The sequence below is a fragment of the Camelina sativa genome, chromosome 14, assembly GCF_030686135.1.
Source record: "Camelina sativa cultivar CO46 ecotype springtype chromosome 14, ASM3068613v1".
Taxonomy (NCBI): domain Eukaryota; kingdom Viridiplantae; phylum Streptophyta; class Magnoliopsida; order Brassicales; family Brassicaceae; genus Camelina; species Camelina sativa.
In genome coordinates, this window is record NC_141893.1 from 28291856 (window position 1) to 28306783 (window position 14928).

At 37.4% G+C, this 14928-nt stretch overlaps 3 protein-coding genes across 4 annotated transcripts; 2 read left to right on the plus strand and 1 right to left on the minus strand.

Annotated features, from left to right (window-relative positions):
• Positions 1-3059: 3059 nt before the first annotated feature.
• On the minus strand, positions 3060-3771 carry LOC104742405 (conserved oligomeric Golgi complex subunit 3-like). Its single transcript, XM_087486250.1, has 4 exons — positions 3635-3771; positions 3451-3534; positions 3253-3363; positions 3060-3131 (listed from the first exon to the last, which is right to left on the minus strand). The coding sequence occupies exons 1-4, from the start codon at positions 3719-3721 to the stop codon at positions 3060-3062; spliced, it is 354 nt and encodes a 117-aa protein (XP_087342376.1). The 5' UTR covers positions 3722-3771.
• Positions 3772-4156: 385 nt separating this feature from the next.
• Positions 4157-11103, plus strand: LOC147928733 (uncharacterized). 2 transcript variants are annotated; one of them, XM_087483219.1, is made up of 11 exons: positions 4157-4525; positions 4824-4883; positions 8001-8499; positions 8588-8791; positions 8861-8950; positions 9033-9140; positions 9221-9472; positions 9553-9591; positions 9680-9979; positions 10076-10594; positions 10672-11103. In XM_087483219.1, the coding sequence occupies exons 3-11, from the start codon at positions 8011-8013 to the stop codon at positions 10945-10947; spliced, it is 2277 nt and encodes a 758-aa protein (XP_087339345.1). In that variant the 5' UTR covers positions 4157-4525; positions 4824-4883; positions 8001-8010; the 3' UTR covers positions 10948-11103. The 2 variants fall into 2 exon arrangements, with proteins under 2 accessions (XP_087339345.1, XP_087339346.1); XM_087483220.1 differs by lacking the exon at positions 4824-4883 and having other exon boundaries at positions 4242-4525.
• LOC147928734 (uncharacterized) lies at positions 5121-7830 on the plus strand. The gene is made up of 3 exons (XM_087486251.1): positions 5121-5172; positions 5270-7166; positions 7225-7830. Exons 1-3 carry the CDS (start codon positions 5141-5143, stop codon positions 7828-7830), a joined length of 2535 nt encoding a protein of 844 aa, XP_087342377.1. The 5' UTR covers positions 5121-5140.
• Positions 11104-14928: the final 3825 nt, after the last annotated feature.

Below are 14928 nucleotides of genomic sequence, written 5' to 3' on the forward strand. Positions count from 1 at the left end.
GTTTACTTTGTGCCTGGCCTATAAAATAACCTGCTCAGTTTGGGTCAGTTGCAACAAAAGGGGCTGCGAGTGGTCATAGAAGATGACGTGTGTGAAGTCTTGCACAAGGAGCTTAATGCGATGGTAATGTTTTCAAACATGACCAAAAATCGAATGTTTGTGATCTATGCTAGAAGAAAGCAAGTGCCTGCAGGTGATCGGAAAAGCAGAACAGTTGTGGCACAAGAGATTTGGTCATCTCAACTACAGAGGATTGAAGACTCTAGTTGAAAAGAAGATGGTAAACGGATTACCAGTTGCAAGTCTAGAGGAAGCAGATGTTACTTGCAATGTTTGTCTGAAGGGGAAGCAGAACCGTGATAGCATTCCAAAGAGGAGCGAGTGGAGAGCATCACGAGCACTGCAGTTGGTTCACAGCGATATATGTGGACCTATTACTCCGGTGTCAGAGAGCGGGAAGAGATACTTCATCAACTTCATTGATGACTATAGCAGAAAATGTTGGACATTTTTGTTGTCAGAAAAATTAGAAGCTCTGCAAACTTTCAAGGAGTTTAAAGCAGGAGCTGAAAGAGAGTTGGGACAAGCTTTGGTTTGTCTAAGAACAGACAGAATGGTGTACACACCACAACAGAATGGTGTTGCAGAGAGGAAAAACCGGAGTATCATGAACATGACGAGGTGTATGCTGTTGGAGATGTCTGTACCAAGGAGGTTTTGGGCTGAGGCTGTTCAGTACGCTGTTCACATTTTGAATAGATGTCCATCGGCTGCGTTAGGAAACATCACACCTGAAGAAAAATGGAGCCAACACAAACCATCAGTGGAGCACTTAAAGATCTTTGGGTGTGTGGCGTTTGCATTAGTGCCGTATGAAAGAAGGATCAAGCTAGACGAGAAAAGCGTCAAATGTGTAATGTTCGGGCTGAGCAAAGAATCTAAAGCATACCGTCTTTACAACCCTGCAACGAAGAAGATTGTGGTAAGTAGGGATGTGCATTTAGACGAAACTAGAGGCTGGAACTGGGACAATGATATGCAGACCAGTGAGCTAGCATGGAAAGAGTTGGAGACAGGAAAAGATGGAGAAGAGAATACGGAGATGGAGAATGTTAATGAAGCTGCAGAGCCAGATGCAGCAGAGAATGACGAAGAAGAAGGTGGAGACGAAGCAGAGACTCAACATATCAGCTCCAATCAAGTACCTGCAGTTGCTGAAGCAAAAAGAAATCGACAAGCACCTGTTTGGATGAAAGATTACTATGTTGGTGAAGATGCAGGAAATGCAAGTTTTGTGATCTCAGAGGAGAACGATGACATTTACGCCATGTTCATTGCTTCTGCAGATCCAGATCGTTTTGAAGACGCTGTACATCTTGATGTGTGGAGAAAAGCCATGGAAGATGAGATAAGAGCGATTGAGGATAACAACACTTGGGAGCTGATCGAGTTGCCTTTGGGAGCTAAGGTAATTGGAGTCAAGTGGGTATATAAGACCAAATTTAACGAGAAAGGAGAAGTGGATAAGTTCAAGGCACGGTTGGTGGCAAAGGGATATCATCAGAAGTATGGGGTGGATTTTCATGAGGTCTTTGCCCCAGTTGCCAGATGGGATACAATCAGATCAATTCTCTCCTTAGCTGCAGAAAACAATTGGAGAGTGTTTCAGCTTGATGTGAAGAGTGCCTTTTTGCATGGAGAGTTGGATGAGGAAGTCTATGTGGAGCAGCCAAAGGGATTCATAGTAGAAGAAGAGTCTAGTAAGGTTTACAAGCTGAGGAAAGCGTTGTATGGGCTTAAACAAGTACCAAGAGCTTGGTACAACCGCATTGAAATTTATTTTCTGAAGGCGAAGTTCGAGAAAGCTTACTGTGAGCACACACTGTTCGTAAAGAGGAATGGAGACGACATCCTCATTGTAAGTCTGTACGTGGATGATCTGATCTACACAGGTAGCTCACTCTCAATGCTGGAAGAATTCAAGAGGTCGATGATGATGGAGTTTTCGATGACAGATCTTGGTAAGATGAAGTATTTTCTGGGGGTCGAAGTTGTTCAGGATGACAGAGGGATTTTCATCAGCCAACAGAAGTATGCAGAGGAGTTACTAGTGAAGTATGGTATGGAGAACTGCAATGCAGTTAAAAATCCGATTGTGCCTGGTCACAAAATATCAAGAGCGGGAGCTGGTGAAGTTGTTGATTCTACGACATTCAAGCAACTTGTGGGAAGTCTGAGGTATTTGACAGCAACTAGACCAGACTTGATCTACTCAGTAAATTTGGTCAGTCGCTATATGGAGAATCCCAATGAGGCTCATATGTTGGCAGCAAAAAGAATACTAAGGTATGTCCGAGGAACTACTGAATATGGTATTAGATACAAGCATGGAGAAGGGAAGGAGCTTGTTGGGTTTGTGGACAGTGATTATGCAGGGGATGTAGATGATCGGAAGAGCACTTCCGGTTATGTATTTATGCTAGGAGGAGGAGCTGTGTCGTGGGCATCAAAGAAGCAGCCGATAGTTACTTTGTCGACTACAGAAGCTGAGTTTGTTGCAGCGGCCTATGGGGCGTGTCAAGCAGTGTGGCTTAGGAACATTCTTGAAGAAATTGGTTTTGTTCAAGGAGAAGGTACAATCTTAATCTGTGATAATAGTTCCACCATCAAATTGTCCAAGAATCCTGTGTTGCATGGAAGGAGCAAACACATTCATGTAAGGTTTCATTTCTTGCGTGAGCTGGTGAATGATGGAGTCATACAGTTGGATTATTGTGCTACTCAAGATCAAGTGTCGGATATCATGACCAAGGCTGTCAAACTTGATGTGTTCGAGAAGCTAAGAAGAAGAATGGGAGTGTGCTGTGAGAAGGAGTAAACTGGATGGAGACGTTCCCGTTTAGGGGAAGAATTGAAGAATAAAACGGGTTTAAGCTTAGTTTGAATGTTTCTAGTTTGAATAAGTCGTTGTCCTGGTTTGTAGGACACGAGCTCTAGAGTCTGTTTCGTTTGCGTTTGTTTCGGAGTTGTTGTGTAGAGTCTATAAAAACTCGTTTCTTTCATTCTAATGAAATAGAGAGAGTTCTTGCTCTGTTCCACAAAGTTATCCGATCTGTTTTTAACATGTAGAACTGTAACAAAAACAAAGTACGTCAAAAGGAAGAAGCAATAGTTAGTAGTACACATAGAGAGATGCAAGAAAAGACAAATGCAACTCCTATAGTACCGCCATAAGAACTTTTATCAAATCACCTGATTTGTATTAACCAAAACAGCTTCAATTGCTCCAGAATCCTCCAAATTTGTGTCCTCCACTGAGACAGACAAGCCATTCTCTGGCCTGTGAATTGCATGCTCATGTACCTATAACCATGAACTAACAACTGACATCAAAACCAAAACAAACACAAAAAATGGAAAACATGGAGAAATTGAAAACACCAGACTCACAAGATTGGCAGGAAATGGCCGCTCAGCTACTGCGTGTGATAAAGAAACTATAGCTGCTTGTTGTTGCTCAGTCAAAGGAGCGCTCTGCAATTGGAAGTAAGTTAACCACATTTTACAACATTATATGAGGAGAAAACGAGGCCAGGCCACAGTGAATCCATATCCAGATTGTGCGATTGATTACCTGTTCCCAAGTGGAAGCGAAATTGTAGCCTTTGGAGATGTCTCCAGATTTGGGGAGGCTCAAAGACGAAGCCGCCTTAGTCGCCATTATCTATTGAGGACTAGAGAAAAATCTGAATCTCAGCTTTTGATTTGGAAGAGGAAGACGATGATCCCGACTGTAAGCTTTACTCTTCCACAAAAACGCCTAAGCGAAACGCTTTTTCCGCGTTAGCGTTAGCAACAAACGCCCAAGCAAAACATTGTACGAGTCTACTACTGTATTTATTTATTTTTTTTTTTTTAAACCAATATCACATTATTGTCTCCTTAAAATAAACAATTAACCATACTTTAATCAATTTTTATACTTAATGTTATTTTGTGCAAATATGTGAGGATCAGTTTTGTAAATAAGTTTTTTAAATAAGTTAAACTTAAAATATATAACCCAAAATGTACTTCAAAAATATATACACTACAACAAATATGTACATTGATAGCAGACGGATATAGCTCATTTTCCGTCACTGCTATGAAAGATGAGATTTTTTTTCGCTTACTTTTTAATAGCATCTTATTAACGCTATGATAGGAAAATTATGTAGCGGGAAACAAAAGTGACTTTTGTCCGCCAATACTTAGTGAAATTATTCACTTAATCGCCAAATAAAAAAAAAACCCAAAAACTCGACACACTCTCTCTCTCTCTCTCGTTACAACCTAAGCTCAACCTAAGAAGATTTCTTCTTCTAAATTCTCTGTGTGTGCTCAAATTCTTCTAAATTTCTTATCAATTCTTCAGTTTTATCGCCGTTTGTGAAAAGCCCCAATTTCGCCGTTTGTGAAAAGCCCCAATTTCGCCCTAAATCTCCATATCCATCGCAATTGATAGCTCGAATCCATTTTTGAGGCATGTCTTTCTTCTTCCTCCTAATTTCGTTATTTGTTTCGATTATTTGTGATTTCAAACAGCTTTTGATTTCGATAAGGGTCAGATTTAGTTATCTGTTTTGTTAGGGTTCGATTTATCTAGATTTATTTCGTTATCTGTTTTTTAGGGTTCGATTATTTACAGATTTTGAGAATGTGGAGTTTCGAATCCATCTGTTTTGTTAGGGTTCGATTATTTACAGATTTGACTCAAAAATAGCTTTTGGATTTGAGTATTTGCGCCTTCATAAACTGAACGATTTTTTTTTTTTCCCAAGTGTTGGTGATTGAAATGTTGGGGAACTGAAGCTTCTCATTTCTCTGTACTCACACAACAGGTTAGTATCACTCAACCAATAGTTAAACATTATTATTACACACGAATATTGGTGATTGCTATGTTTTGTCCTTTGAGTCTGATTCGTATAAATAGTGATTAGATTAGTGAGATTTTACACAGTTAGATATTGGTTTAAGAGCATCTGTATGTGTCTGAAGTAGTGCAGTATTGTCTGAATTGTTGCTTAATGTGAGCTTTGTATAATATGTATCTCTATTTTATCTATAAAGGTTAAAATTTATATTATAACATATAATGTTGGACAAGGCATGGGTGCATCTATGCAGGTAAGGAATTATATTTCATAATTAGGTTTTATTTTGGGTTTGGATACTTTAAGATGTTCTTTTAGTTATGATTTTTTTCTTTAATTATCCATTGAAGAGCTGATCCTGGTTATAAAAGTGGAGCTTGGAAATTTGTAAGGGATGTGTCTGCGGCTTTAGGTGACATAGAAATGATAATATGTCCTTGTAAAGACTGTCGTAATGTAGTACGACAGTTAAACAGTGTTGTGGTTGAGCATCTTGTAATAAGAGGGATGGATGAGGCATACAAGGTGCATAGTGATTGGTATCATCATGGAGATGTGAAGTCAGTAGATGAATTTCAAAGTAAACCAACTCAGTGGAATGAGGAAGTTTTTGAGTTATATAAAGCTGCTGAATTTTTTGATCAAGAGTTGGCTTTTAGAGGTGACTTAGCTGACCAACCTGTGGGCGACTTAAGTGAGATTGCAGAGGGTGAGGACCAACAAGAGGATGAGTTCCTTGCAAAGATCCGGGATGCTGAAACCCCACTATACCCTAGCTGTTCAAACCACAGCAAGTTATCGGCTATTGTGACTTTGTTTAGGATTAAGACACATAATGGCTGGTCGGATAAGAGCTTCAATGAACTGCTTCAGACATTGCCAAGCATGTTGCCAGATGGTAATGTCTTTCACACATCATTGTATGATGTCAAGAAATTTTTAAAGAGCTTTCATATGGGATATGAAAAGATCGACGCATGTGTTAATGATTGCTGCCTCTTCAGAAAGAAGTTAAAGAAGCTTGATAAATGTCCCAAATGTAATGCTTCACGGTGGAAGACTAATAAGCGGACTAATGAGGTAAAGAAAGGTGTCCCACAGAAAGTATTAAGATATTTTCCAATTATACCAAGGCTGAAGAGAATGTTCAGATCAGAGGACATGGCTAAGGACTTACGGTGGCATTACACTAACAAGAGCACTGATGGAAAACTTCGACATCCAGTAGATTCTGTTACATGGGCTCAGATGAATGAGAAGTATCCTTCATTTGCAGCTGAAGAAAGGAACATACGGCTTGGGCTGTCCACAGATGGATTTAATCCATTCAACATGAAGAATAGTAATTATAGTAGCTGGCCTGTGCTATTGGTAAACTACAATTTGCCTCCTCACCTTTGTATGAAGAAGGAGAATATAATGTTGACATTATTGATTCCTGGTCCACAACAACCAGGTAATAATATTGATGTCTACCTAGAACCTCTTATTGAGGATTTGAATCATCTGTGGAAGAATGGAGAGCTAACGTATGATGCTTTTAGTAAAAGTACATTTACTCTAAAGGCAATGCTTCTCTGGACCATTAGTGATTTTCCTGCGTATGGAAATCTTGCTGGTTGTAAAGTAAAAGGTAAAATGGGATGTCCTATGTGTGGGAAAAATACTGATAGTATGTGGTTGAAGTTTAGCAGGAAACATGTCTACATGTGTCATAGAAAAGGTTTGGCTCCAACACACAGATATAGGGAAAAGAAGACTTGGTTTGATGGAAAAGTTGAGCATAGGAGAAAGTCAAGAATTTTAACTGGTCATGAAGTTCATCAGAATCTGAAAAACTTCCAAAATGATTTCGGAAATGTGAAAAAGGCTGGGATGAAGAGAAAGAGAACTGTCTATAAAGAACCAGTGTTTGACAGTGATGATGATGAAAGTGAATCCGATGAAGATGAGGAAGTAGAAGTAGATGAAGATGAGTTATCAAGGTGGAAGAAAAGATCCATTTTATTTACTCTGCCTTATTGGGAGGATCTACCAGTACGGCATAATTTGGATGTAATGCACATAGAAAAGAATGTGACTCACAGCATTGTATCCACATTGTTGCATTGTGGAAAATCTAAGGATGGTCTTAATGCTCGTAAGGATCTTCAACATCTTGGTTTAAGAAAAGAGTTGCATCCTACCACAAAAGGAAAGAGAACATATCTTCCAGCAGCACCTTGGTCTTTGTCCAAGAATGAGTCTGTTTATAAATCTATAGTAGACTCATTCATAATTTTGATTAGTCTGTTTAATTTTGTAGATATCTATTACTTCTGATGGACATGAAGACATAGTTAAATGGCTAGCATATGGTCCACGGTGTACTGCAAGGTCCTATACTGGTTATATAGTTAATGGACAACGTTTTCACACATACTCACTTGAAAGGCAGAGTCAGAACAGTGGTGTTTATTATGAGGCAACGGCTATGTGTAGATCTAGTGCTAAGGATACTTCACAAGTAGTTGATTTGGTGTCATATTATGGGAGAATTACTGACATCATATTGTTGGACTACCATGTGTTCTATGTGCCGATATTTAGATGTAACTGGGCAGTAAAAGGTAATGGAGTTAAAGTGGAAGATGGGTTCACACTTGTTAACTTAAATCAGAGCCAAGTAAGCTTTCAGAAGGATCCGTATATTCTAGCATCTCAAGCAAAGCAAGTATTTTATTCAAGTGAAGATGGATCAAGTTGGTCTGTTGTTATGAGAGGTGCTTCAAGAAGATATAGTAAAGAAGATGTTCAGTCTGGAAATGCAGATATAATTGGTCCATTGCCAGTAGATGTTGACATGGATACTGAAATGGATGAAGCTGAATATGCTAGATCTGATTGTGAAGGCATATATGTGCAAGAGTAGATTCTTGATTCATTTATATATATATATATATATATATATATATATATATATATATGTTTTTGTTTATGGTTGATGTTTGTTGAATGTTGTAGATTTTATGATGTATTCTATTATATAAGTTCTACGTGATTAAGTTTCTGTTCTAAGTGATTAATTTTCTGTTTACGCAGGTGAATTAAAATGGGTGGAACTAAAAAGAAGGTTGGAGGGAAGAAGGGTGGAGGAAAAAGAAAGAGAAAGTCTAAGGATGATGACGAACCTGAGTTTATTTGTACTGTGGAGGCCCAACCTGTAGCAACAGAACAGCATGTGGAGGCCCAACCTGTAGCAACAGAACAGCATGTGGAGGAAGAGGAGCATCATTCCGAAGAACCACAAACTCAACAGCAACCAGAAGAACCAGTAGGAGAGTTTGTGTTGTCTGAAGAACATGAGCAGCCTGCTACGCGTAAAAGAAAACGAGGACCAACAAAGATGAAAAACCTAGCCAAGGATCCATCTGTTAGAGTGAAAGTTGATTACAATGTACTTGGAGTAGCGGTTGGTCCAGGGTCAGTCAAGTTGGCATCATATGTAGGGACATTGATGCGAGAACACATCCCTATCAACATACCTAACTGGAAGAAAGTGAGTCCAGATCTTAAAACACTTCTCTGGAGATCTGTTCAGGTAACAAGAATTTTTTTTTGTTTTTAAAAAGTCTCTCAATTGAACATGTTTACTTTTATAGTTATGGTGTGAGTGTAAGTGAATGCAGGCAAGGTTTGAGCTTGATGAAGATTGGCAAAGGATATCTGTGATTCACCAGATGGGACATTTGTGGCGATCACACAAGTCTGTCACGGTGAAGGCTATAAATTTGGCTGCAAATAACCAAGAGAGGATGAATTTGAGACCACCAAATATTGGTCCTGTTGATTGGCAAAAATTTGTCAAACTCAAAACTAGTGCTGCATTTAAGGTAATTACTTGTGATTATAATTGTTTAGTAGTTGATTGGTGATTAGTAATTAACATGTTTCATTATTAGGCCGTGAGTGAGAAATATAAAGCAAAAAGAAAGAATCAGATACCTCACACCACTAGTCGTAAAGGGATCAGCAGACTAACAGAAGAAATGGCAAGCATATATACTACAACTATGTTGTTTATTATTATACATAGTGCTTGTACTGTTACTGAAATTTTGTTTTCTGGAACAGAAAGCTGAAAGTGAAGATCCTTCCAGCGTGACAAGACTAGATGTTTGGATCAAGTCTCGCACCAAAAAGGATGGTACACCAGTAGATACGAATGCAGCTGATTTGATTGTAAGTCTGAATAGAGTTGTACACCAGTAAATAGTGTGTTATCGACTAGTAAAACCTGAAACTGTCTTTATGTTTTTCAGCAAAAAGCAGCTGAAATTGGTGGAAGTGATGCTCCAGCATTTTTAACAAATCCAGATGAAGATCACCTCGCCAAGCTTTTAGGACCTGACAATTCTGGTAGGCTGAGGGCAATGGGTAGAGGCATGAGTAAGACCAAATTAGCTTGTTTACAAATGCAGAGCAAGTGTATGGCTGAAATGGAAGAGCGGCAAGTAAAATTAGTAAAACAGGTCAATGCCTTGGAAAGTGAACTTGGCAGAATCAAGAATCAGGTTAGATACTTAAGAGTTCTCTACTATTCATCAGCCAGTTAGAGTAATATAAATTGATGTTATTTTTGTTTATGTTACAGAGACCAGAAGCTGAAATGGATGAAAACTCAGCTGCAAGAGTAACATATTCTTACTTCTTTTCATATCAGCTAAGTGATTCTTCTTAGTGTCGTTTATGATTCTTAGTTGCTCATGAAATTGTTGCAGAGTGTAAACAAAAGAGCACATCCTAAGTGTGTGTTTGTTGATTGGTCTGACATTGATGAAAATGTTGGTGAGGGTCGGATTCTTTCTTCTGATCCGGATGACATAGTGAATGACTGTCGTCTTGGCCCTTATGATCTCAAAGTGTTAGTTGAAGCTGCATATAAACCAGATGCATTTCTATGGAGACCTGCACAAAAGATCTTTCATATGAAAGAAGCTGTTGGACATATAATCGCATGGCCAACTGATAAGTGTAGACTGGTAGACAACAACATCCAAATGGAAGACATTGCCCCTATGGTATTTATAATTTCTAGCAATGTGTTAGCAATGTATTACCCCTGTCTATAATGCTAATTAATTATATTGGATTTGTTTACTGATTGTGTTTAACAGGGTATACAAGGAAACAAATGTAAACTATTGGATTTGTCTAAGGGTGACGTCATTGTTGCTGAGGGGCGTTGGGAGACACAAGAACCAAGTGCGTTGGTTAACGGAATTCCTCTTGGACCAAAAGCAGTTAAAGTATTTGTGGATTCAGTAAAGCAGCCTGATACATCACTATGGAGACCTACAGCTGAAATGTCATTTCTTGAGGACTGTTTGATGGCTTACGTATCTTGGCCCCTGAGTAAGGTTGATTTTGAAAATCCCTCAACTCCAACTGGTCAGAATGCTACATCACATGCTTCTTTGTCTGCATCAAAGGCCAAGTCTGCAGCCACAGCTTCTAAGTCTGCTACAGAGTCCAAAACTTCAGCAACAGCTTCAAAGGCTGCATCGCAGGCCAAATCTGCATCTATGTCTTCTAAGTCTGCATCTGGTTCTGAGTCTCCTGTTGATGATGCAACGGGTCCAATATCACCAATAAAGAATACTTTACCATCACAGTCTCCTCTCAGGAAGTCTCCAGTAAGTGTTTTCATATGTTATGAAGTTGTTTTTGTTAATTATATGATGACTGATGGTTTATATTGTAAACATGGCAGCGCATTAATAAAGTTATTTCCAAGGAGAATAAGAAGTGCAAGTTGATGGATTTAACTGAAAAGAATAGGGTTGTGGCTGAAGGACGATGGGGAACAAATGATCCAGAACATAAGGTTCACTTTACTCGCTTGGGTTCTAATGCAGTTAAAGTGTGGATAGATGTTGTGAAGGTGAAAAATGTAAAAGTTTGGAGGCCATCCGATGAAATAGAGATTATTGAAGATGCACTTAGCTCCTGCATTGCTTGGCCAGAGAACAAGGTCATTATGTCTTAAACTGATGGTTTTATTGTGTAATGTTAAGTACTTGAGATTGCTTGTTTATTTTGGATGTTCTTGAGACTTTGATGGTAAACTGATGTTCTTGAGACTTTTGTTATGTATTTTGGATCTGAGACGTTTATTAATCAGATTTTATGAGATTTTATAAAACAGGTTATGTGTGCTATAATCACATATCAGAAAATGCTATAAAAGTACAGGTAAACGTTATGATAAAAGAATATACCATAGCACAGTAAACAAGATAAAACAGCATTTCGCAACAGCTATATTAGATATGTATAACATAGCACGAAAAATTAAATATTGTATAAATTTTTGCAAAATTATAATCTTGATAATACAGCAGTTTATTAGAGCTATGCTATAAAACTATAACATAGCACGAAAAAACAAATGTTGTATAAATTTTTTCAAAATTATGATCTTGATAATATAGCAATTTCTTAAAGCTATGTTATATTTTTATAACATAGCATACGTAATAAGTGCTATTGTATATGGGGTACATATAATAACAGTGCCCTAAAACAGCGCTCATGAAAACGCTATCAAAGACCTATGATAGCGTTTTTCTCTGGTTAACAATGTGCATATTTGTTGTAGTGATATATAGATTCATGTATATTTGTTTTGTCCTTAGAAATATGGACAGCTCGGAGGGTTCATCCTCCATTCGTGGCATCTGTACACACAAACCAATGGTGACTGGGTTTTCATTGAGACATTTGGGTGAAGTAAGTAATATAAAGGTTGATGATTAGAACTTAAACATCATGCTCTCATTCTATGCTTTATTGGATTCTTTAAGTTACTTATCTAATCAACATATAAGTCATTTTAACTAAACACAACCATCTACGTAGCTCTAAGTGTGCGTCGAGTCTGTTTTTTCCATTTCTAACATATTATATACACAATTACTTTATCCATTTTACTAATGAAAGTTTTTTTGAAAAATATTATAAGTATAACTGATATCAGAAAAAAACAGTAACTGATATGAAAAAAAAACAGTCAAACACTTTTCTTTTCATTCTACAACGAAAAAAATATATATTAAACTATTAGATATCTAATATATTAAAGGAATAGTCGAAAGGGCTCACAACCAATCTCGCAAAAATTGACGTCGTTTACCCTTAATGATCTGCAGCTTACTTGGTGGCAACTTGTCCTGTGGGAAGGTTGTTAAAGGGTGGGAACCAGGGTTCGAGGAACGCTTGACGCACCAATAACCTACTGTGGATTTGGATGAATAGTTCTATTTCCCAGTGAGAGGTTAGGATCGATGCCTTGCAGGGCCAACTTGGGGTCCGTTAGAGCGGCTAGCGGTGGGCTAGTGGAGTCCGCGGGAGGGGTTGTCACAGTATTATAGTCTTGATGATATTTTATATGGTTCTTCGTATTCGTGTTCGTGTTCTAATTATTCATATCCTCTTTTTGTAGTATTTGTTTGGAACACAAGTTCAAGCATTACCAAAACTTTGTGTATGGTTTCTTTACTTCTTATATTATATTGGCCCTGTTCTTTTTCAAGTCGCTGGAGGAGCGACAACGACATAAAAATAGACAAGGAAAGTCCTATTGTTGTGAAAAAGAGTCGCTGCTATTGTGGAGAAGAGTCGTCGTACTGTTAAAATGAGCTTTCGTGACAGTCGCTGAAAAAACCAGCGATCTCTTTCTCTCTCCAGCGACACTTTTTCTCACTGGAATACACATGTCCTGTCATTGTTTTTCCGTTACCGTTGTCGTTTTGATTTTTATTTCCAATTGCCGTTGTCGTTTTCATCTATCGCAATCGCTGGATGAGAGACTTGAAAAAGAACACGGCCATTGTATATTTTTCTTAATTAATTTAAAGTTTTGTAAAACAAATTATACTAATTCTTATGTTTCAGGTGAGTTAGTAGATGGTCGTGATCTTAGTTCTATGTGCCCGCACAAGAAAATTAGGTATTTATTTTTTTGTATACTCCTTTATACATTTATGATGCTAAATTAAAAGGCTTATGTTTATAGTTGCAGGAAAACTTCTGAAGATGCTAATATTAATGAGAGATGTTTGGTAATTTTAATAGTAAAATATTCTATCATCTTTATTGAAATTTATTCATTTGTTTCTGGCTCTAATAAATATAAATCAATAGGTAAAGGTGGCGAAGTATATCGAACATTTTTATTTCATTTATGCTTCCTCATTGTTGCTAAGAGGTCTGTTGCTAAATTAAAAATTCTTTGGTTAATATTATAAATATTTTCTAATGATTTAAATTAAAACATTATTTTGATGGATCTACCAATGATCATATGGTGAAAATCAGGTATTGTTTAAAATTTTATAAGAAAGATTATTAATATTATAGATTTGATTCAAAAATCATACTAATATTTTGCAGTTACTGATTATTGCTGCAGAAAGGCTATGATTGGTGCTAATAATATCCCAACATCTATGGTATAATCTTAATTAAATTACTGTTCAAAATTATCTACTCTTATTTTCTCGGATATAACATAATTTAGTTTGATTAATTAATCAACAGATAAAAGATGCAGGGTCAGCAATACAACGTCTTACGACTATTGTTTTAGATGGATGAATATTTTATGAAATATTACTATTTCTATAAAGATTATTTTTTTTAATTTAAAATTTACGGTGCTTTATAATGTCGATCTATAAATAAATGAGATGAGACGTGTAAGCAATGAGAAATGTGCGTACTGAAATTAAATTATTAGCAATACAATTGACCAAAAACTAAAGTTCTTGATCATTATGTAAATTTCAATATGTCGTGAGATTGTATATTTTAAATTCCGAAATTGTATATATATATATGATAGAAGTAAACGAGTTAATTACCCGTATTAAGTTTATGAAAATGGTTTATATATAACGTTTTCAGGCTATATTTTAAAAAATGTGATAAATATTATTTTCAAGGTTGTTAATTTAAACTAATATTTACAATTTTTATGATGAAATGTTAAAGTTTATTTTTACACTTGGTGTCGGTCGACACCTCCCTTCCAACGAGATAATGTTTGCTTCATGGTTTGTATGTTTTGTTTGTTGTTTGTTTGGAACATTGGAATCACTGTTGCTTGTGTGTATAGCCTAGTAGATGGGAGGATTGCCTCACTGAGTGTTTATCAAATACTCATGCATCTCAATATGTGTTTGTGGTGCAGGTAAAGGCAAAGTGTGATCGTGGAATCAAGGCGATGAAGAGGAGGATGTTCTAGGGACTCGATTATATGTTGTCTGGCGTTGCTAGGTTGATAGAGTTGGGTCTTTAGAAACATTGTTAGGTTTCCGGTTTCATGTTTCCTATTTGATTATTGGATTGTTGTTATGGATTATTATTGGTTATTTTATTATTGGATATTTATTGGTATTGTTATTTCCGCTGTTGATTGTGGTTGTGGATAGATGGCTAGTGGGTATAAGACCACTAGTTTTAGTTTATATTATATTTATATTTATTATTTATTAATTAAAAAAAATGGGTCGGGTCGTTTCAGTTTGGTATCAGAGCCCTAACGGTTCTAGGTTTGGGTTCACTAGGTTTCTGTTGTGATGTTTGGGATTGCATGTCTTGATTGATTATGTGAGTTAGTCAATTGTGTGTAGCATGGAGTCCTATAACATCCTCTTCGAGCCTACAGTGTGATTCCATGGTGAGTATATGTTTTTGTGTTATGTATAATTGCGTGCTTAGCCTTCTGTTCATGGTAGTGCAGATGGTTAGAGAGAATGATGTAGCTGGTCGTGGTCGTGGATGCGGACGTGGTTGTGGACGCGGACGTGGTCGTGGTAGGGGCAGAGTCCCAGAGGTTAGTGAGACCGAGGATCAGAGTGTGACAGCTGAGGGTGTTGGCGAGTCGCATGGTGTCCAGGAGGATTCCATGAGTTGCATGGTGTCCAGGAGGGGGCGGTGTTGATGCTTCAGTGGCTGGTGATGCTAG